This window comes from Sphaeramia orbicularis, chromosome 11 (assembly GCF_902148855.1).
Source record: "Sphaeramia orbicularis chromosome 11, fSphaOr1.1, whole genome shotgun sequence".
Taxonomy (NCBI): Eukaryota; Metazoa; Chordata; class Actinopteri; order Kurtiformes; family Apogonidae; genus Sphaeramia; species Sphaeramia orbicularis.
In genome coordinates, this window is record NC_043967.1 from 41,589,524 (window position 1) to 41,614,552 (window position 25,029).

The following is a 25,029-nucleotide window of genomic DNA, read 5'->3' on the forward strand; positions in this document are numbered from 1 at the left end:
GTTTTGTTGTTGTTTTTAATATGTATGTGTTTTGTATTTTGTATTTAACTGAAATAAACATTCATTTATTCATTCATTCAAAAATGTAATATCGGTGAATATCGTTATCATTTTTTTTGCCTATCATTAAAACCGATAAAATAATGCCTTGATTTCACCGGCATTTACCGACGCGTAAATCAAGCATTGTTTGTAGCTGAAAGAAATGTGCAGTTTTCAAAACTGTACAGTAGAGTTGCCACACTGTAATAGACTCATGGAGGGAGGGAGAGAAAATAAATAAATATGGCATTTTTTCCACAACTTAAGTTGAAGTATGTATTCTTTGCACAGACAGTGTTTACATTTTGAAAGCCTTGTTGCATTTGAGAATACATCCAATGGGGCATCACAATAAAATTAGGCATGATGTGTTAATTCCATGACAGGAGATATGTGATGTTACCTAAAATTAGTTTAATATCCCACATATATCGGCAGCGGTATCGGTAGATATCGGAAATTAAGCATTGGACAATATCGGCATATCGGTTTTTGGCAAAAAAGCCAATATCGGACATCCCTAATTATTACATATCTTTATTTTATTTTATTTGACTTTTTTTAAATTCAAGAAAGGACAAACAATATTTGATACATTTTAGATACAATGTCTTAAATTGTTTTTCTTCGTTTAATCAACCAAAAACCCTCCCTCCCACCCCTCCCACATATATACAAACTGCCATTAAACATGAACCAATAAATAAATAAATAAACCAAAAAAAAAAAGGGGGGGGGAGGGGGTGTCACAGTAATATAAACAAGAAAATGGCAGACCTCCGCCAAGACAGATCTGTCCCCCCTGATCACCACCAAAATTTAATCATTTCTTCCTCGTGCCAGTATCAACATTTCCGGAAAATTTCATGCAAATCCGTCCCTAACTTTTTGAGTTATCTTGCTAACAAACAAACAAACAAACAAACAAACAAACAAACACACAAAGCAAAGTGATCACAATACCTCGTGGTGGAGGTAATAATAATAATGTGGGTAAATAAGGGACGCTTTTACACCATGTTTCTAGTTTACAGGGTATATGATGCTACAGGAGGGTGTATCTTTATCTTTATTTTTAAGTGACATTATAATTAATTGCATCCATAGCCTCAAACTCATCCCCTTGTGCTGCAGCATATTCATAGTAACCAGTGGTGGAACAAGTATTAAGATCCTTCACTTAAAACCACAGTGCTTGATAGTGTCACTATGTTAAAACTCTGTAACCTCCTTGATGCAGATTTGGTCTGATTGCCATTTTCAGGCAGATAGGGGGTTAAATACATGTTTATTGTTTCTCTCAGACGTGACCTGAACATAACTCTACTTCTCTACTCTGTCCAAAAACAGAAACTGGAAAAAAAAAAAAAAAAGGCCTCAAATTACCATAATGACTGGAAATAGCATCAGGTTACAGATCTTTGTATTTAGTCGTATTGTCTCTGATTTGGGTCAAAAGAAAATACCTCCAGAAGGAAGGTATGTGGCTCACACAAATGAAAGTTTATCAAAACATTATCAGCAATATATACTAGGAATTAGTTAGGTGAAAGTAATGTTTGAGCACTAACTTAGACCCTGAGTGCTTTCAATGGCAGCTGACTTGTCCTAATGCGCTAATAACAACTGTTGATGCTAGGCGATGTGTGTATAAGTGTAATAGTGATGATCATTTATTAGTCCAATAACAGGGAAATTTGAAATGTTAGAGCAGCATGGGGATAATAATATTAAAAGTAGGGACTAAAGTAAGAGATATAAAAAGTCTAAAAAAAAACATATAAAGTAGCACTCAGTAGAAACAGTAATAATAAATAAGTACAAAAACTACACTGTGTTTTGTAATCTGTGTGGCTTTTGTAACTTGTGTAACTATACTGCTGTTGTTATACCTTTCTAAAATAATTTAAGTTTTTCTAAGTTTTTTTTTTTTTTTTTTCAAGAATCTGAAAAATCTGAAAAAAAAAATTACTTAGGGTCAAAAAACTTAAACCAGAAATGGAGTATTTGATTTTTTAGGGCAAAAAAGTTGTTTTTATTCAAAAATAAGAAATAAAAAAAAGGACTTAACAGTTATTTTTGGAAGGTGATGATATGTAAAAGAACAAAGTCTGAAGTATCACAATAAGTCCTCCACCTTGACATACGCTATAATAACTGCACATTGCAAAAAATAACTTTCATTGTAAGAAAGGGAAAAAAAATGGTAAAACATAAAAATAAAAAATGCAAACTGAATTTCCTAATGATGATAATAAAGTGAGTTAGCCTTTAACATGTTCCCCGTCAGAGGTTTACTATAAACCAGGGGTGGCAAACTCATTTTAGTTCAGGGGCCATATTCAGCTAAATTTGATCTGCAGTGGGCCGAACCAGTAAAATAATAACATAATAACCTATAAATAATGACAACTCCAAATTTTTGTCTTTGTTTTAGTATAAAAAAAAACCCCATTAAATTATGAAAATATTTACGTTTATAAACTATCCCAAAAAAAAAAAAAAAATCCTGAAAAAACTGAAATTTAAATTAAAAAACGTAAGAAAATTTAGTGCAATTTTAACAATATTATTCCTCAACTTATCATTTCTCCATGTGCATTATGGATCGGATCTGCAAAGACACTAAACACTGAGGAACAGGCAGAAAAACTGTTCAAATTGTGCTTAATTTTCTTTAGATATTACAGGTTGTTCATATTTGTTCAGGTTATTCACATTTTAGTATAACAGGATAGTTTGTAAATGTAAATATTTTCATAATTTAATGTTATTTTTTGCACTAAAACAAAGGGAAAAAAATGTAAGTTAATTCTAGATTTTTTCTGGCTTAATTCAAGATTTTTTTACTTAATTGAAATTTTTTTTTTTGGCTTAATTCAAGATTTTTTTTAACTTAATTGAAGATTTTTTTTGGCTTAATTCAAGATTTTTTGATAGATTTGAGATTTTTTTTTTTTTGGCTTAATTGAATATTTTTTTTTACTTAATTGAATATTTTTTTTTTTTAGGCTCATTTGAAGATTTTTTTTTTACCTAATTGAAGATTTTTTTGGGCTTAACTGAAGATTTTTTTTTTACTTAATTGAAGATTTTTTTTGGCTTAATTCAAGATTTTTTTCCTTAATTCAAGCTATTTTTTTTTTTTTTTTTTTGCTTAATTCAATTCAAGACTGTGGAATTTTTGCACTTGGCAAAAACATCCCAGGGGCTGAACTGGACCCTTTGGCGGGCCGCATTTGGCCCCCGGGCCGCATGTTTGACACCCCTGCTATATATGATGTTTTTGTATTCATATTACGATATCATATTCTACAGGATTATCATATATTTGGATATTTGTAACTGCTCTCTGAGAATCACATATCTCTAAGTCAACTTTTCATGAGCTAAGGAAAGTTTTCTGACATTTTCCAGCAAATACGAAGAGTTTATTTAGTTTTCGAAGGGGGAGAATGTTCTGATTAAATATACAAATATACAAAATCAATTAATTTGTAGATTTGTTGCTTTAACTCAGGGGTGTCAAACTCCTTTTAGTTCAGGGGCCACATTCAGCTAAATTTGATCTGAAGCAGGCCAGAGCAGTAAAATAACATAACATATATAACAATATAACACAATAATATATAAATAATGTCAACTCCAATCTTTTCTCTATGTTTCAGAGCGAAAAAACTAAATTTACAATATGAAAAAGTTTACATCTACAAACTATCCTTTCAAACAATGTGAATAACATGAGCAAACTGAAAAAAGTAAGTGTAATTTTAACAATATTCTGCCACAGTTTATCATTTACACATGTACATTATAACTTAGAAATGCACAAAACATTTAGTAACAGACAGAATCTTGTTAAAATTGTACTTACTTCCCTTAAGACATTTCAGGTTGTTCATATTTAGATTAGATTAGATTAGATTAGATTAGATTAGATTAGATTGGGAGATGCATGAACTGTGTAAGAATTGTGGAATGTGTGTGCGAAGATAAGAGACACCAGTGGGTTCGCTCTGTCCATAGTCCATCCTTCAGTCTTATCAGTTCTTATCAGTTCAGCCACTGTTGTCTTGACCATGGAAGATGTTTTGACTGCAGTGGGAGTGCAGTTTATTCACATTTTTTGCAAAATTATACTTTGTTTTAGTGTAAATACATGAAAATATTTACATTTTGAAAGAGAAAAATTTGGAATTGTCATTATTTCTATGTTATTATGATAGTATTTTACTGAATCCTGCCCACTTGAGATTGAATTAGTCTGAATGTGGAACCTGAACTAAAAGGATTGTTAATATCTTAGTGTAGTTTTTGCATTTCACAGATTCATCCCAAGGGCCGGACTGGAACCTTCGGCGGGCCAGATTTGGCCCCCGGGCCGCGTGTTTGACACCTGTGCTTGAACTGAACAGGAAGCTGGATGAAAACCTATCATATGAAAAGTGACTAAAGTTTTAAGTTTTAACATATTTCAGTCCTGTTTTCACTGTTACATAAAATGTAAATACCCAAGTATCTGAGTAAATGTACATTCCATCACCGACAACGCCAACATCACCTTTTCAACATGTGGAACTGATACTATCGGCTCCTCCATAGGACTCATGTGGGAATGTTGACAGAAGTTATACCTGGTCTGTGGGTAGCCATTGTTTCCAACCTGTACATCCACCTTGTGCAGGCCTGGAGGCAGCACAGGGAGGCGACAGGTGATGTTCGTCGCCGTCCACATCAGCGTGAGACACTTCTTCCCTCCCACCAACACGAAACTGTCATTGTCTGGGCCGCCGAGGTTTGATCCCTCAATGGTGAGAACTCTGTGTCCTTTAACAAACAGAAACCAAAATGGAAACGTCAAACACATCTTTGCTTTGGAAGAGTCCGTCACTCAAGTTGCCATGATAATTAGCACCTTCATCGGAGTAACTGTGGGGCCTAATCTTAGATTGTGTTGCAGATTCCTGTTGTGTGGATGCTTCACTTGTGTCTGCTCTAATTGTACTGGATGACATTTTTTGTTTGTGCAGGTCAGATTCTTAAGGTTAAAAAAAACCAAAAACCTGCATGTCAACATTACACAATGTGAGAACAAAGCTAATGAGGCGAGAATGACAACAAAAGGTTATTATCACACACTCCTTTACAACACTATACTAGTCCTGTTTCCTTATTTTCAACAGGCCACGCAGTTACATTAATAGACTAAGCTTAAGATTTATGTCTGTCACCGACATCTAATGCAATATAATCATATAGTCACACGCTAAAGATAATAATTGCATTATTTGTGATGCAGGAAATTGCATTAGACAGACAACAATGAAGGAATGCACCAGTTTATCCCAGTGTCATTTTCATGGTCTAAGAATAGAGGGTTCAAGGTTCACGTGACTTCCAACTGACTTACCCTTCAAATGATGGTTTTATGCACTAAGTAAGTAAGTAAATTTTATTTATAGAGCACTTTTCACAGACAGTCACAAAGTGCTTTATCAAATCAAATCAAAATTAAATCAAATTTACAGAATAACCACTAAACTAAGGAAAGATGAAAAGTTTAATCTAGATTTTTTTTCTGTCATGGATGATTCCTGATTTTTTTTTTCTGCCTAAACAGACAAAGCATGATTAAAAAATAGTTTTCTTTACTAAAACTTAAGACCATAAATATATGTACAATATAAACAGTACCAACAGCTGATATGGGTTTTTCTGAGGCCAATGCTGATTTTTTAAAAATTTGGTCAGCCGATTATCGGTATTTATATATACAGCCGATTTTTGAGACAGAATTTAAGTCCGAATTTTTTTACTTTTTTTTTTTTAACCTCCTAAGACCCACTGTCCATATTTATGGACAAGAGTTTCACAACTTTATACAAAAAAAAAAAAAAGAAAACTGTCCATCACAAAAGACATTCCATAAAGAATTTTAAAACTGCATCTGAAAAAACTGTTGCATCATGTTTCCAATATAGGCACGTATTTAATAAAAAACAAAAAAAGCTTGTACTTTGTGGACATGTCCTGGGTCTTTGGAGGTTAAAGCACATTGACTGTAAAATACAATTGAAACACTCAGATAATTAAGTTTTTATTCAGCAATATAGATGAAATTATTAACACACATAGTACTTTTTTAACATGTATTGAACTTCAAGTGCTGCCCACACAGGTGCCTGATCAAATATCTTACAACATTTTTACTACTGATCAAATATCGGCTTTCAAAAAAAAAAAAAAAAAAAAAAAAAAATTAAGGCCAATGGCCAATATTGAAAAAAATCAAAATATCGGCCCAACAAATCGGCCAGCTGATATATCTGTTTACCTCTAGCTAATAACTATAATAACAAAAAAGCATAATATTGATAAGAGCTGATAAGCCATAACTGCATAGATAGATTGATCAACCCAAAATATCACAACAGCAAAAAAAATTTATTGAATTTTACTGCAATTTGGCGTTTTTTACAATGCTCAGAATGTAAAAAAAATTATATATTACCTTGTCATATATTTAGGTACTGGTTGTAAATATAAAACATGAGTATGCAACACATGAGAGCAAAACAGCATCTGCCATAAATTATACAAAACATTCTGTATTCCTTTAATGAAACTAAATCCTTCCTGTGAAACGTTCTGCTTCTACACACGCATATGTCTGGTATGTTTGCAGTGATATGAAACGTGGCTTTGAAAAGAATAAAAAGTTAATCCTTCTCTTTTCATCATGACCAGACTATAAATTGTGTGTGTTACATTCATTGGACAGAGAGGATTTCTATTGACATTTAAGGACAAACAACTCCCCATTAAACCTGATTCTTCATTTAATCATAACAAAGAGTCTAATCCACAGCACTACCCTCAGTAGTGCATTAGAAAAGTGCCGTGTCATTGATGTTCATCAAATGCACGAGAAGGATTAGTAACAGAACTCACCGATCACAGTGGTTTCCAGAGGACTCAGGCCTGAGATCTGAGGTGTGAGGTCGGCGTCGTAGGTGAAGGAGCTGTTAGCCGTCTGAGTCATGTTTCCCATGGTCACTGTGACCGCCACGGATCCGGCAGTTCCCTGGAATAAGAAATATAGGTTCACTTTCTGAGAAGGAAGGAAAAAAGTCCATAACATTTTAAAGGATGTTTTATCAGGGTAATGGACAAATCCACAGTTCAGTCCAGATTCAGCTGCGGAACCCTATGAAACCTCTTCTGTTATTTTTGACCTCTTCATTTTCTCATGTCCTAAAAGTATCCAGGTCTCTACAGAAGAGGATTAGGGCCACTGGAAAAAAAAAAAAAAAATTAAGGTCCAAATAGATTTTTTCTGAATTCTGAGTTTAAAGTCAGAATTCTGGGGAAAAAAAAGTCAGAATTCTGAGTTTAAAGTCAGAATTCTTGGAAAAAGTCAGAATTCTGAGTTTAGAGTCACAATTCTTGGAAAAAAAAAAAGTCAGAATTCTGGGTTTAAAGTCAGAGTTCTTGGAAAAAAAAGTCAGAATTCTTGGAAAAAAGTCAGAATTTTGGGTTTAAAGTCAGAATTCTGGAAAAAAAAAAAAAAAAAAAAAGTCAGAATTCTGAGTTTAAAGACAGAATTCTGAGAAAAAAGTCAGAATTCTGAGTTTAGAGTCAGAATTCTAGGAAAAAAGTCAGAATTCTGAGTTTAGAGTACGAATTCTGTGTTTAAAGACAGAATTCTCAGAAAAAAAAGTTAGAATTGAGTTTAAAGTCAGAAGTCTGGAAAAAAAAAGTCAGAATTCTAAGTTTAAAGACAGAATTCTAAGAGGAAAAAAAATCAGGATTCTGAGAAAAAAAAAATTAAAATTCACAGTTTAAAGTTAGAATTCTGAGTTTAAAGTCAGATTTCTGAAAAAAAAAGTCAGAATTCTGAGTTTAGAGTCAGAATTCTTGGAAAAAAAAATCAGAATTCTGGGTTTAAAGTCAGAATTCTGGGGGAAAAAAAGTCAGAATTCTGAGTTTAAAGACAGAATTCTGAGAAAAAAGTCAGAATTCTGAGTTTAGAGTCAGAATTCTGAGTAGTGTGTTAAAGTAGTCTGCATGTGTTCCGTGGAGCTGCTGCTCAGCTCGTCTCCGGACTCTGAGTCGTTGCGGAGCTTGTCCAGTCCTCCTGAGTTTAGAGTCAGAATTCTGAGAAAAAAGTCAGAATTCTGAGTTTAAAGACAGAATTCTTGGAAAAAAGTAAGAATTCTGACTTTAGAGTATGAATTCTGTGTTTAAAGACAGAATTCTGAGAAAAAAGTTAGAATTGAGTTTAAAGTCAGAAGTCTGGGAAAAAAAAGTCAGAATTCTAAGTTTAAAGACAGAATTCTGAGAGAAAAAAAAATCAGGATTCTGAGAAAAAAAATCAAAATTCACAGTTTTAAAGTTAGAATTCTGAGTTTAGAGTCAGAATTCTGAAAAAAAGAAGTCAGAATTTTGAGTTTAAAGCTAGAATTCTGAGTTCAAAGTCAGAATTCTGAGCCTAAACTCAGTTTAAATTTAGAATTAACTGAAGTAACTGAACTTAATGTTGTTTCTCACCTTTATGACAGATTAAAACCTCTGTATACCATTATCCACAATGTCCAACAGAAACAACAGTCTGTCTGAGTCTTAGTAGTAGTAGTTTATAATCATTTTTGTACTGCGTGGACTGAGATATTTTGTAAAATGAAGGTCTTGCGGACAGAATTTTAAAAAAAAATTAACATAAAATACTCATGTTAGTGTGGACAGGGATTAAGTGACCAAAGAAATGCTCTTGAGATACAATTTCTGATATTTTTTAAGTTGATAAAAAATATATATGGGAAGCAGAACCATGAATATCATCACTCTAAATCAACAAATAACAGTGTTGTGATTTATAAATGCATAAAACGGACAGTGTTTTGCAGTCTGCACACTTACTGGAGGTGTTTTGCATTTCAGCTCGGTGCCTCTTGCATGCATCATCATACACTCATCACTGCCGACCATAACTACGGCGTTCGGACCAAAGCCGAAGCCTCCAAGTGTTAGCATCGTTCCTCCTGTGAAAAGAAAAAAGAGAAATTACACCTATGAAAAAAAGCATTATATACATTTGTAAAGTCCTTGTACATATGACTTAACCCACCTGCCAGACTTCCAGACATCGGGGAGAAAGATGAAACTATCAGCTGGTAGGTGAAGTACAAGACGTCATCGTCTGTGTAGCGTGAATAACCCAGAGAGGGGAAGGTGACCCACACGGGGTACGTACCAGCGGGGGCACTGCCCAACCTGCACACCTGAGTGGTACCTGCCATGAAATCCACAAATTCTAATCAAATTCCCTGTCGGCTAAAACATCTTCACTCAGGGCTCAAAATTAACTTTTTGACCTAGGAGCACTGTGCTCCTAACCCTAAAAAGTTAGGCGCACAGGCTAAAATCTAGGCGCACCACTATTATATAAAAAATTTGGAGAACAAGCAAAACTCTTGGCCATACCAAGTAATATTCCTATATGTATTTAAGCAATGTTAACAACCTAGAATAAAGTATTTGAATAGAGTATGAAAGAAAAAGCTTACATTGACACAGGTGCAAAACAATTGTCAATGTGTGGTATATACTTTAGTTGGTTCTTGGAGAAGAAAGACGAATCACACCATTATTTGCAACAACCAACTTTTTTATTTCATGGCCTAAAGGCCCTTAGGGGCCGTTTACACGGCGTTGGATTCAGTCGACTCCGGGAAGATTTCATCGCGGATTAGCCTTCTGTTAACATGGAAACGGTGCCTAGAGTGCCTGAATCCGGAAACTTTTGATACCAGGGTCCAGGGTGGAACGTTATCGATACGCTCCGCATTCCAGCTCCGTGTTAACGCGAGTCGGAGCGTTCCGGGGTAAAATATGACGTCACCGCATGCGTGCGCAGCCAAGAACCGCCAGTTAACCCACTCCGGGCCAGTTGGTGGCGGTAATGCGCCTCCAAGCTGGTTTGCCAGCCTCTATGACACAATAAAGCTGCAGAAAAAGAAGGAACAACCACAACAACAATGGCCGGTTTCAGAACAACATACGTGCTGCTAACTGTGCTCAGCTCGTCTGTCCAGACAAAGAAGTCCTGCGTCTTTGTACGACCACTCGCCATTGTTGTTTGTAAATAGTGTTGTCCGCCTCCTCCTCCTCCTCCTCTTCTTCTTCTTCTCCTCATTTAAAGGCTGTCTAAACCGGAAATTGTTTGTGCGCAGGCGCCTGTTTTACCACCACTGTTTCACTACAGCTCTACATCGCCAGCTACTGGTCTGGCATGGCCACTACAGCGTATTCAGCCGTCCTCGCGGACTCATGTTAACACAGATCGTTATCATAGCAGCGTCGTCTTAACGCGGAATGATTTTATAACGCAAAGGAGAAATCTTTGCGGAGTGTTGCCGTGTAAACGTACCCTTAGTCACTGTGGTCTACACCACGCCTGAAGTCAGGACATTGTTTCAAACGTCGGTGGAGTTATTTGATCCTTTTGTTTATGCCGCCTGCGCACGCGAGGGGGCGGGGACTAGATTTTCCGCTTCAGTCAGCGGGGCGTGGAGCTTGTTTATTTTCAGCTGACGAGTTACTTCTGCAGCCGTTATTCTAGGCGCACGTATTAATTTTCGCTCAGTTTTTTATTGGCGCACCGTGTGATCGTAATCTCAAAAACAGTCGCACTACCGAAATTCTCAGGCGCATGCGACCGTAATTCAGTTGCAGTCACGAGCCCTGTCACTTCACTGGATTCTTCCTTTCACTTACTTGTGACCTGTTCGACATGGCACCTGGTTTTTCCAACCATGATGGAGGCGTTTTCGCTGTTAAATCCAGTTCCAGTAACAGTTAAAAGAGTCCCCAGTCCGTCAGATCCTGGAAAAGACAAGATGTTTTCTAATTATTAAATGTAAATCTTACCATACCAAGTTTATTTATAATGCACTTTAAGAACTATACAGCTGGACAAAGTGCCGTACACAAAACATAAAACAAGGGATTAAATAAGTAAATAAGTAAAAATAGTGATAACACAGGGTGCAAAGCAGGCTAAGAAAAACAAAATACAACCATCATAAAAACTAAGACATTAAAATCTGATAAAAAACAGCATAAAAAAATGCAGTATATACAGTATATAAAAAAATAAACATGTCACTCATTGATTAAAAGCCAATGAGAAAAAGTGGGTTTTTAGACGTGATTTAACCCCTTTAGCCCTATCAGCCCGCCCACGGTCTGAAAAAATTATATTAATATTCATCTGCTATAAAAATACAATAAATCAGGACAATGGATGTTTTTTTTCAACTTTTGCTCAAAGTTTAGATCCTAATGTTAATAAAAGTACATCAAAAGTGCATTTTAGTGCAAACTTTAATATTCAAACATGATTTTTAATCTTTGTGGGATGAAATATACGCTATTAAAAATCTCTGACACGAACAATTAATTTATCCATATCACCGTCAATCCAGCCGAAAAAAAAACGACGAGGATAAAAAATTCTAATTTCTCTTTTAGTTTGTTACAGTTTACTCAGGCATAGTAATAGATACAATATTTTAGACAATGGGAATAGATTCTGTGAGGTCTCTGAATGTCCACAGACACCAAGAATATCCATATGAACCTTATTATTGTGAAGTAATTCTTCATTTACTTTGGGTATGTCTGTTTAGGTGTTTTTCCCCTGAAAATATGGTCAGGGTTTAACAGGTTAAGAACTTTACAGCTGGCCAAAGCGCCGTACACAAAATTTAAAATAATGGATTAAATAAGTAAATAATAGTGATAACACAGGGAGCAAAGCAGGCTAAGAAAAACAAAATACAACCATCATAAAAACTAAGACATTAAAATCTGATGAAAACAGCATAAAAAAATACAGAATATACAGTATATAAAAAAAGAAACATGTCACTCATTGATTAAAAGCCAATGAGAAAAAGTGTGTTTTTAGACGTGACTTAAAGACAGGCACAGACTGAGCCTGTCTAACATCTAAGTACAACTGGTTCCACAGCTTTGGGCCAGCAACAGAAAAGGCAAGGTTTAGTTTTTGGAACCATAAGCTGCAGCTGATCTGCTGACCTGAGAGCACAGGAGGGGGGGGGGGGGCATAGGGGTAGATCAGGTCAGACAGGTGGGAGGGGGCAAGGCCATTCAAACATTTAAAAGCAAATAGAAGAATTTTAAAATCAACTCTAAAATGCACTGGCAACCAATGGAGTGAAGCTAGAACTGGTGAGATATGTTCATGTGTCTTAGTGTGGAAGTGGAGTTTTCTCAGTTAGATAAATAGTTAAAATGGGGCCAAAAGGAAAAAAAAAACAAAAATGACAGTTTTTTTTTTTTTTTTAATTTAGTCTCCAATACATTCGACTAATTGTTAGCCCAAAATGCATATACAGTCATGGAAATAACCATTAAACCACCCTTGTTTTCTTCAATTTCTTGTTCATTTTAATGCCTGGTACAACTAAAGGTACATTTGTTTGGACAAATATAATAATAACAACAAAAATAGCTCATAGTAGTTTAATTTCACAGCTGATATCTATCCATTTTCCATGTTTTCTTGATAATAACCAAAATCACTTCAGTTCTTACATCAATATCTATGGCATTGTACTGACAAAAACAGTGCTTTTAGACATTCCATGTTTTCCTTTCTGTCTGTTTTAGTCACATGATACACACAGGAGTTAGGACTGGATTGTGTAACCGTTGTTTATGATGACTTTTTATGGTCTAAGAATTTTTTTTCTGCGACTATGATGTGAAACTTGACCATGAACTAGCTAATTCGGTAACACTTTACTTGAAGGTCTAGTTCATAATGCATTAAGCCCACATTCATAAGACATTATAATGCATTATAAAAGTCATTACAACAGTTTATGATCATGTACAACAACTTATACCAAGGTTAATAAAGTATTATAAGTGTAGGCTTAATGTATTATAAATTCAGCTTTCATAATGTTTTATACATCCACACCAAAGCAGTGTGAAGGAATTTATTTTTTTAGGTGGGGAACTTTTGTTAGGTTTTGTCACTGGTCCCTATACCCATCTATTTTAGGGATTTCATATTTATTAAAAAAAAAAAAAAAAAAAAAGTATGTGTTTGAATTAACAAAGATTTAGAGCTGCCACATTATTTTTTATTTATGTACAAAGCAACATGTAACACTTCTATTTACTGTTTCTGTTCTTTTAATGTTTTGTTTTTGCAAAATAAAGAGTTATTAAGAACACTTGGATGTATAATTTTGGACTTACACTTTACTTAGAGCCAGTAGATACTGCTCATACGTCATCATACTTGTGTTATAATATCATACAATTGCTAATAACCTTATACAGTGTTGTCACTTTACTAAAAGCTCTTAAAGTCATCCTGTAACTTATTATCATCCTGTAACTTATTATTGATGTTTCTAAGGCATTATTCAGTTTCAGAAACTACATGTCAGAGCAGTTCTCTGTGTCTTTATAACTGGCAACAGTTCTGGTGGTTAGAATGTGTTCTGTAACCCAGGACTGGAGATTCTTCCTACAAACACTGTTGTCACTTTGGTGTGGATGTATAAAACATTATGAAAGCTGAATTTATAATACATTATGCCTACACTCATAATACTTTATTAACCTTGGTATAAGTTGTTGTACATGATCATAAACTGTTGTAATGACTTTTATAATGCATTATAAATGCATTATAATGTCTTATGAATGTGTGCTTAATGCATTATAAACTAGACCTTCAAGTAAAGTGTTACTGCTAATTCTGTCACATCTCTACTTGTTCTGTTCTCTCTCTCTCTCTCTCTCTCTCTCTCTCTCTCTCTCTCTCTCTCTCTCTCAGTCACACCTTCTCGTCTCTCTCTGCCACTCCTCCTTATTACTCAGCTCTTTTCACCCGTGGGTCCCAGCTCCCGCTCATCAGGCCTGGGCCTATAGAACCACTGCCTTGTACGCTTGTATTTCACCAGATTGTTCAACCTCGTTTGGAACTCTCCAGCGTTACCTGACTGAACCTCCGATCCTGAACCTGTTTGTCCCGACCTGACCCGCCTGCCCGGATTCCCTGAACCCTGACTACACCAGCCTGTCTTCTGCCCCGGTATCGACCCGCCTTCGCCCGACCAAGCCTGTCTGTCTCCGCCCTGGATAATTCGACCCACCTTCAGTCTTCCGACCACGGCTCAGCCTGCTCCCTCTGGTTCTGTCTGGATTCCCCGGTTCACGACCCCCGCCTGCCTTGACCAACCTGCTGTCTGTTCCCTGTCTGTTACTAGTTCGTCTGATAATAAATCTGTTAAAAGACTCAAATCTGAGGTGCTGCTTTTGGGTTCTCCATGTGCTTGTGTCAAATTCTCCCATGAATTAAAACACAGATGTCAAACATGCGGCCCGGGGGCCAAAACCGGCCCGCCAAAGGTTCCAATCTGGCCCGCGGGATGAATTTACAAAGTGCAAAATGCAAAAATTACCCTGAAGATATTAACAGTCAAAGGCATCAAACTCAAAAATAACAGAATAATAACCTAGAAATAATGACTCCAAATTTTCTTCTTGGTTAACTGTGAAAAAAAATGACATTATGCCTCTAAATAATGGCAACACCAATTTTTTTATCTTTGATTTATTGCAAACAATATTAAATTCTGATATCCTTTAACAATAAAATGTCAATAACCTGCACAAATATGAACAACCTGGAATGTCTAAAGAAAAATAAGTGCGATTTCAACAATATTCTGCCTGTTTTGTGTCTTGGTAGATGTGATCTGTAATGCACATGTAGAAATCATAAGTTGAGGCATAATACTGGTAAAATTGTACTTGTTTTTCTTCAGAAATTTCAGTTTTTTCCAGTTATTCACATCTTTTTTGTTTTAGATAGAAATAGTTTCATCATCTAATGTTATTTTTTGCACCAAAAAAAATTTGGAGTTGTCATTATTTATAGGCTATTCTGATATTATTTTACTGGTCCGGCCCACTGGAGATCAAATTGGGCTGAAAGTGGCCCCTGAAAGAAAATGAGTTTGACACCCCTGAATTAAAAGGAAAAAACACTAAGGGACATCATCACAGATGATGTACTGATCATGCTGTAGCAGACATAAGACATGTTCCCTGATAATAAAACCTTCATGTGGGGAACAGAATAGATGTGTTTAATAGGCAGATTTAACTCCGAGACACCTCATCACAAACGACTCCATATGAAACAGGTCTTAAATACAAGTCTTGACAAGCTGTTAAATTGAATTGACGTATTTTACACACCTCATAGATCACAAGTAATGCTTCATGTTGAATAAATCACTGATATTTTAGACACACACCTTGCGATGGGCTGATTCCTGTTACAAAGGGAGTCTTCTCCTCCGACCATTCAAAGGTACAGTCCCCAGAGCACCACGATGGGATGCCATTGATCCAAACCTCCACCTGCGAACAGCATCACAACACCATTCATCCAAATCAAGATTCTAATAGTTTTGGATTTTTCATTATAGTTTAGTTTTAATTAGTTTTGACTTCTTTTTCTCTAATTCAGTTAGTTTTAATTAGTTTTTAGAGCAGGTTTGCCAGTTTTTATAACTTTTCGTTTTGGTCTAAATGCTTAGTTTTAGTGTTAGTTTTAGTTATTTCATATCTTTTATCGTCTTCGCCGTCGTATTCAAATAAATCCCAGACAGGACTGCTTTTTCCCAGCTTTAGTCTCCATGTTTCCAGGTAGAGTGGGAACGAGAAGATGACTCTAAATAAAGTTCTTTCAAGTCAAGCTTAAAGACTCACCTGTTCACTGCTGCCTTTGACTAAAAGGCTTTTAACTTTTTAAATTTTATATTCTCTTTTGAAACTCTGCACTGCAACTCTTACTTTAATATGTGTTTTTATTTTTATTATTATTATTTATTTATTTATTTTTATTTTATTTATTTATTTATTTTTATTTTATGTGTTGTTTTCTTACTTGCTCTTTTTAATCACCTTTTACATGTTTCTTTTATAATGTTTTAAATGTGTTTCTTTTTCCCTGTCGTTGTATTTCAATGTCCTGTGTGAAGCACCTTGAATTGCCTTGTTGCTGAAATGTGCTATACAAATAAACTTGCCTTGCCCAAATGACAAGTGACGAGAAGCGACGGACCGTGAAGTGTTGTATGGTGCCGCTAGCTAAAATTGCTTAAGTGAAATAAATCAATTTCATTTCAATCCGACATTGACAAAGACGAAAACGAAGGGAATTTTATCCATAATTTGTGTACGTTTTAGTTAGTTTTGTAAGCACACAATACAGTTTCAGTTAGTTATCGTTTTTTCTTTTAATTATAGTTTTTATTATTTCAGTTAACGAAAACGTTTTTACAATTCTAGTTTTCGTCAACGATAATAACCTTGATCCAAATGTCAACTTCAGGTCAAAATGTCACAACCTAACACCATGTTGAAAACCCCATTAGACTCATAACATAACAATAGACTAATGGACGGATACATTTATGAGACGCTCCATTACAAAGCATTGATTTAGTACCATGTAGACATATGAATTACAGCCTGCCTGGAGTCATGACATATCCCAATAGAACAGCTTTAATGAGGACATAAAAACAAGACTCGTTCTGCCGGTTTTATAAGAAGCAAATGCATCAACTGATCAGGTTTGGCTGGGGTTGAAAGAGTTCATCTTGAAAAATGGATGCAATCAGAGGCACCGTAAATCCAGATCATACCTGTGGTTCGGTTTTGAAGACACTAAAGAAGTCTCCTGTCAAACTTCGAATCAACAGGCCTCCTTTTGTTTTCTCACGTGCCTCGACATGCGCCCCTGGTCCGATGACTGAGGAGCTGTCCACCTGTAATAACAGTCAAAAACAAATCAAAGTTAAATTTAAAGATTCATAAAGTACGCACTACGTTAAAAATGTTCCGTATTACCATCAAATTGTGTGTGGAGATAAAACAAATATCAAACATAATTCAGTTTAAAAAAAAAAAAAGATTTAAAGAATTGATTCTTGAGAGGTACAGTACTTAATAATGACAACGAGGCCTGTTTGTTTATGGATGATGTTGTATTAATAAATCTGCTGTAATTATTGAAGAAAATGGTTGAATTGTTGAGTCTGTTTGTATGACTGTGCTGACGTGAACATTTTGTTGTGTGTAATTCAGTTACCGCATTATGTACAGGGTGGGGAAGCAAAATTTACAATGCACATTTAGTTGTTTTTTCTCAGCAGGCACTACGTCAATTGTTTTGAAACCAAACATATATTGATGTCATAATCATACCTAACACTATTATCCATACCTTTTCAGAAACTTTTGCCCATATGAGTAATCAGGAAAGCAAACGTCAAAGAGTGTGTGATTTGCTGAATGCACTCGTCACACCAAAGGAGATTTCAAAAATAGTTGGAGTGTCCATAAAGACTTTTTATAATGGAAAGAAGAGAATGACTATGAGCAAAACTATTACGAGAAAGTCTGGAAGATACTATTAAAGAAGAATGGGAGAAGTTGTCACCGGAATATTTGAGGAACACTTGCGCAAGTTTCAGGAAGCGTGTGAAGGCAGTTATTGAGAAAGAAGGAGGACACATAGAATAAAAACATTTTCTATGATGTCAATTTTCTTGTGGCAAAGAAATTCTCATGACTTTCAATAAACTAATTGGTCATACACTGTCTTTCAATCCCTGTCTCAAAATATTGTAAATTTTGCTTCCCCACCCTGTATTTGTTGTGGTTTGATGCTGAAATTAGGAAAATAATATTGTTTGATTCTTGTATTAAGTTAGTGACAAAGGTGTAAAAGCACTGAGGGGTAGGATTAAATAAGTTTAGACTTCTTCCTACTCCTTTTTGACCATGCAGAATTCAGACTTGTATGTGTCTGGAGATAGATTCTGTCCATTTAAATGTTTTATTTTGTGTCTTTGCATGTTGGAAATAAATAAATAAAAGAAAAAGAATCAGAAACCAGCAACAGGATCTTTCTGATTACAGAACTGTGACTGGGATGAATGCACTACAGTGTATAGACACAGTGTTGAAGAGGTTGAAGTCACAGGTAATGTTGTTGATTAAATATATTAAATTAGAAAAAAATCTGTCATCTTCTACAGTTAATTTAATTACTGTTGTCACACAAAATGTAGTTTATTACACCGCAATATATTTATTTTTGGTTTAAAGTTTATATGTAGAATATTATTTTCCTTTGATGCATTCAGATTTTGTGTTTGGTTGTGTTTTATTCCCATCATTATAGAAGATATATAAAAATAAATAAATAAATAAATAAATAGGTAAATGAGGTTAACACTACCTGTCTGAAATCTTCTTCAATTTGTGCATTTAAAAGGAAGTATAAATCCAGAATAATACCAAAATGTAGAACATTATCTGAACAAGTGAATATCTAGTTATAATACAGAAGAATGCGTAAAATAAAATATTACTGTGTATTATCTGTTTGTAATGAATTAATTAATACAGACTATCATGATTAGGAGATATTACTACATTTATAATGATTGTGCTTGTAGTAAATATTTAAAGTGCATATAAATATTATGGTTTATATTAAAAAAGGTTGATTATGCAAATCTGATTATGTGTGAGGTGACTAAAAAAGTGCCTGTGAATGGTTTGTGTTATTGTAAAAATATACATATGTAAAAAAAAAAAAAAAAAAAAAAAAGAAAAAGAGTGTTAACAAAGCAAAGAAAGCTGAATTAATTTAATTATTAGTTTGTAAAAAAGGGGTGGGAGTCTATAAGTCATACTTCTTCCCATTCCTTTTCGAGTGCCGAAAAATTTTGTTTGACCATGTTGTACGATTCTTTGTCATCTGGTGATTTTATGTGCTAAAAATAAACCTAAACTAACTAACTAACCTGGTGTACATTCACGGACTTAAGGATTGCTTATTGTTATTCTATCATGAACAAAAAATATTGAACTCAGATCGCGTTAAAGTACTAAAAGTAAACAGTATAAATAGTATAAAATTATATAAATATGATAAAATACGCCCTAGCCTTATTTAATAAATATATCAAAAAATTATGGCAAAAGTGTTTATTGCTAAATAATTTTTTTAGAAGAGCAATCAGATATATTTACCTGACTATGATGAAGAAACTATGATACACTTATATTGCTTGCAACTTGTAATTAAATAATACATGTATTTTGTGACCTACCAACACTGTACATAAGATGCTACTTATGTCATATTAACCTTGACACCGCTATTTGCTATTTATCTTTATTTATCTATTTTTTAAAGAATTGAACGACATAAATTAAAACATGTAAAATCATTTTGGAGTGTGACCTCTAGCAGAGGCTGGTCTCCAGGGTTGGTCAGCCACTTGATCCTCCACTTGGGCTGTCTGCAGTTTCCCAGAGAAGTGACTTTGACTGTCCCCATCCCTGGGATTCCCTCCAGGGCGTACTTCATGTCTTCTACACTGATGTCCACGGGCAAATCTGAGAACAAGCATCAGACACATGAGACCTCAGATAGAGTACAGATACTGTTTACAGGATGGTACCAGTGTCTGAAGTGGAAATATACTGAGTGGAATTGTAATTTACTGACTACAGATAAATAAACACACTTTAACCCTTTATCGGGCAAGTGACTATTTTTGGTAATTTCTGCACACAGTGGTCTCCAGGGTCTGTAAGGTCCACCTCTGCATGAACAGTGAGTGTATCTGCTTTGTTAGGTACCATGAAGTAATGGTACTAATGTAAGGAATGATGTTCAAAGGAATCTGGATCTGGATCAGCACTAATGTTGGTCTAATGTTCTAAAAGTGATGTTCTAATGTTCTAAAATACATGGTCTTTTCACCTTACATGTGTTTTTCTTTTATTTTTTATATTTACGTCCTTGATTTTTTTTTTTTTTTTTTTTTTTTTTTTTGGGTGCCACTTAGGGCTAAGGATCCAAATTTGGTAACTTCAATGATAATGATTTTCCACATTTAAAAAAAATAATAATAAAATAAAATAAAGACTTGTTATGTCCTCCAATAACACACTAAGGTTGAAATTTGGAATTTCTGAGTATTTCCATGAGTGAACTACAAAGGGTTAAAGAACGTGAACTAACACTTTATTTCTTCTGTATGTTGTGTGTATGTTGTAGGCTTGTGTTATTATTATTATTATTATTATCATTATTATTATTATTATTATTATTATTATTATTATTACTATTATTATTATTATTATTATTATTATTATTATTATTATTATTATTATTATTATTATTATTATTATTATTATTATTATTAGGGGTGTGTATTGGCAAGAATCTGGCGATACAATACAAATCACAAAACTAAAATCACAATACAATGTATCACAATATATCATGATACTGTTAAAAAGGCAATTTTTTGGTTTGTTTCTTTTTTTTTAAATGATTATTTCCTGGAAGAATTGAATTACACCAGAAATATGCACAAATACTAAACACATTTTTATTTGCTCACAACAGGATCTAATGTTATATCACAAAATGTTCCTGTGTTCAAACTGAAATTATATTTTACAGACATTACAGTTTAAGATCCTGTTCAAATGTTCATATTCTATTAGTTCAGAACTAACATCATAACATTACTTTTGTTCAATCCCAACAAAGGAACTAACATTATTTAATAAAAGAGTGGTAAATAATAATAAATAAAATATAAACAATAACCAAAAAAGAAAAACTAACCTCTGCCATATCTAAATTTGAATAAATACCTAAAAATATCGATACAGTACTTTTTAATATCAATAGAGTATTGTGAAATGAAATGTCGTGATATATTGCTGAACCGATATTTTCTAACACCCCTAATTATTATTATTATTATTATTATTATTATTATTATTATTATTATTATTATTATTGTTATTGTTGTTGTTGTTGTTGTTATTGTTATTGTTGTTATTGTTATTATCGTTATTATTGTTGTTGTTGTTGTTGTTATTATTATTATTATCGTTATTATTATTATTGTTATTGTTGTTATTATTGTTATTGTTTTTTATTGTTTTTATTATTGTTATTATTGTTATTGTTGTTATCGTTATCATTATTATTATTATTATTGTTGTTGTTGTTGTTGTTGTTGTTGTTATTGTTGTTATTGTTATTGTTGTTGTTATTATTATTTAATGTTGACTTCTCATCTTCCTTAGACATTACCTGGTTTGTCTTGGTTAACGGGGCAATCTGATATCTAAATATATAAAAACTGTTTTAATTACTTTCAGCGCGGCCTCCGTAAGCTATCACATCAAAGGTGCCGTTCAGCGGGGGCGTGGCTCGGTGAAGACGGGTGACGGTGACGTTGGCTCCTCCCTGCACGAACTCCCTCGTGTCCTCGCCGCTGTCGTTCAGCTTTGAATGAACAGCAAACACAGGTAACACATTAATAGGCCTCCTTTGTGCTTCTCATACAGAGTAAACCATTCAATAATGTTAACCTGAATGTGCTCAGCTCAGCACACTTTTAGAATACATTTTTTAATCTCACAACTGAAGACTAGAAATTACATCTCCATCCATCCACACACGCTATGCTCTGCGGTCACAGATCTTCATGCCAGTCCTCATACAGCACTGCATCACTGCTTTAACTGTAATCTGTTAGGCAAATAATGCTAACAGACTATTAATAATAGCTTTATTTATATAGCACCTTTTAAAAACAAAGTTTACAAAGTGCTTTTGACAGACAAGTAAAGGGCACAACAGCAGGATACAAGATGCGAGTAAAAACATGAAAACAGAAGCAACACAATAGGAAAGATGTGCACAACAAATGCAGAAACATGACACTTTAAATAAATTAAATGAATCAGAATAAAGAGGGCAGGGATAACGTAACACGATGCTGTCAAATCAATGCAAAAATAAAGGAGTGAGATAAAACAACATCATGTATGAGAATATAAACCAACAATCAAACAGGATAAGATTCAAATTTTGAAAATTAAAAATTAAAAGGGACAAACATCACATAAAAGCAAGTCTATAAAAATGTGTTTTAAGAAGTGATTTAAAAGATGTCACTGATTCCACAAGCCTTATCTCCTCAGGCACGCTGTTCCAAAGTCGAGGGGCCCTGATGGAAAAGGCCCGGTCACCCTTAGATTTAAGCCTCGACTTTGGAACAGCCAGGAGCCCTCTGCCCCCCCGAGGATCTAAGGCTGCGTACTGGCTCGTAGGTAACTAACATCTCATCTATATAGGTAGGGGCCAGACCCATTTGGGCTTTAAAAGTGATCAGTAAAATCTTAACCCCTTTAGCACTATCAGCCCGCCCACAGGCCCAAAAAAATTATATTAATATTCATCTACTATAAAAATATAATAAATCAGGACAATGAATGTTTTTTTCAACTTTTGCTCAAAGTTTAGACCCTAATGTTAATAGAAGTACATCAAAAGTGTATTTTAGTGCAAACTTTAATGTTCAAACATGATTTTTAATCTTTGTGGGGTGAAATATACGCTATTAAAAATCTCCGACGCGAACAATTAATTTATGCATATCATCGTCAATCCAGCCGGTAAAAAAAAAACAGGCAAGGATAAAAAAATTCCAATTTCTCTTTTAGTTTGTTACAGTTTACTCAGGCAGAGTAATAGATACAATATTTTAGACAATGGGAATAGATTCTGTGAGGTCTCTAAATGTCCGTAGACACCAACAACAACCATATGAACCTTATTATTGTGAAGTACAGGGGTTGGACAAAATAAAGGAAACACCTTAAAAAATCAACAAAATACAATTTAATATGGTGTAGGTCCGCCTTTTGCGGCAATTACAGCCTCAATTCTCCGAGGTATTGATTCATACAACTTGTGAATTGTTTCCAAAGGAATTTTAAGCCATTCTTCAGTTAGAATACCCTCCAACTCTTTTAGAGACAATGGCGGTGGAAATCGACGTCTTACTTGAATCTCTAAAACTGACCATAAATGCTCAATAATGTTGAGGTCTGGGGACTGTGCCGGCCATACGAGATGCTCAACTTCATTAGAATGTTCCTCATGCCATTCTTTAACAATTCTAGCTGTATGGATTGGGGCATTATCATCTTGAAGTGAAGGTGTTTCCATTATTTTGTCCAACCCCTGTAATTCTTCATTTACTTTGGGTATGTCTGTTTAGGCGTTTTTCCCCTGAAAATATGGTCAGGGTTTAACAGGTTAAAATCAGTTCTAAAACACACAGGGAGCCAGTGGAGGGATGCCAGGATAGGGGTTATATGACGTCGCCTGTTAAAACCAGTGAGAAGCCTAGCTGCTGTGTTCTGGACCAGTTGGAGGCGGGACAGTGATTTTTGATTGATGCCGGACAGAAGTGAGTTACAGTAGTCGAGTCTTGTGAATATGAATGAACGTATAATTGTTTCCAGGTCGGAGTGTGGGACTGTTGGTTTGATTTTTGAAATGGTTCGCAGATGTAAGAAACAGGACAGGATAACTTTATTAATGTGAGGTCTGAATCAAATATTACTCCGAGATTTCTGGTAGTTGGTGTAATATTTGGCTCCTTCCTGTTCCTGTAAGATGATGCATGACATGGCTGAAGGCAACAGAATATTTTTATGAATTGCTTTGGATATAGTTCAATAAGCATAGATTTAGTTTGAATTGTCCAACAACTGTTTTGTAGATAAAGCCCAAAACCTGGTGAGTAATTTCTTATTTTCAGTTTGACTTGTGGTCGATTATGGAAACAGCCCTGTTGCAACTGGAGTGTTATAGAACAACAACAGGAGTCAGGTTCAGTTTTTGTTCCCTGCCCTTTGTCTGAGTGGTTTTAATGTCTCAAGAAACACAAACCAAGAAGATTAAAGACTCTACACTGTTACTGAAACAGACCGACTGTGCTGAATGGAAAGGGGTTACTTTCTCATGCATCTATCTATCTATACTCAGTGCCAATGAAAACGCAACACTTGAATGTGTTTTATTGTTCCTGAGCTGCATCAGTATGTTTAAGTTTCACCTGTATAAGATAATCCCAGACAATTTCTTAACAACCTGAGACGGGTTGAGCTATTGTCACGCTTGAATGAACTTGTCTGCATTCATAAGACTTGTTTTTCTCATCGCTCAGCAATGAACTGCTCACCTTAAGGAATTGTGGTCAGTTAAGGAGTGGTCATGTTCTGTATATAAAGGCAAACTGAAAAGCACCAAAATCATTTGCAATAACTCAGCGATGCCCAGACTGACACGTGACCACAGATGCCATGCTATGGGGCTTCTGGAGGCCGGAATCTCTGCTCGGCAGGTGGCGCGTCGTTTTGGATGGAATGTGTCCACCATAGTCTGGATGCAACAGAGGCATGAAGAAACTGGCTCAACTGCAGACAGACCTCGCCCTGGACGAGCACGCGTGACCACGCCACAGCAGGATCGCTACATTGAGCTGCAGCACCTCCAGGACCGCTTTGTGACTTTTGGTTTTGGGGGTCCTTGAGTTTCTTTCTTTATCGTTATTTTTTATCAACAAATTTGGATGTGATTTTTTTTATTTTTACTGTATAGAAATGGCCTATGATTAATTCCAAAGAGCTTATGGAATAAAAATCCTCATCGATTTAAAAAAATATAAGAATCTTCAAGTGTTGCATTTTCATTGGCACTGAGTATATATAATGGCTTTAATAAACCTCTAACATCAGCATGCCCTGCAGTTAAAGCTTATAGTAGATATAAGTACAGGGTGGGGAAGCAAAATTTACAATGAACATTTAGTTGTTTTTTCTCAGCAGGCACTACGTCAATTGTTTTGAAACCAAACATATACTGATGTCATAATCATACCTAACACTATTATCCATACCTTTTCAGAAACTTTTGCCCATATGAGTAATCAGGAAAACAAACGTCAAAGAGTGTGTGAT

General features: G+C 34.8%; 1 protein-coding gene across 1 annotated transcript in view; it reads right to left on the reverse strand.

Annotated features, from left to right (window-relative positions):
- The window catches only part of LOC115428346 (fibrocystin-L-like), a 43,751-nt gene that overhangs the window by 16,215 nt on the left and 2,507 nt on the right, over positions 1-25,029 (reverse strand). The window contains exons 5-13 of the mRNA XM_030147340.1: positions 21,367-21,499; positions 19,427-19,581; positions 16,812-16,934; positions 15,414-15,519; positions 10,819-10,926; positions 9,170-9,334; positions 8,962-9,083; positions 6,994-7,126; positions 4,677-4,869 (exon numbers count right to left, since the gene is read on the reverse strand). Coding sequence (XP_030003200.1) covers positions 4,677-4,869; positions 6,994-7,126; positions 8,962-9,083; positions 9,170-9,334; positions 10,819-10,926; positions 15,414-15,519; positions 16,812-16,934; positions 19,427-19,581; positions 21,367-21,499 — 1,238 coding nt within the window. The remainder of the gene's footprint in view (positions 1-4,676; positions 4,870-6,993; positions 7,127-8,961; positions 9,084-9,169; positions 9,335-10,818; positions 10,927-15,413; positions 15,520-16,811; positions 16,935-19,426; positions 19,582-21,366; positions 21,500-25,029) is intronic.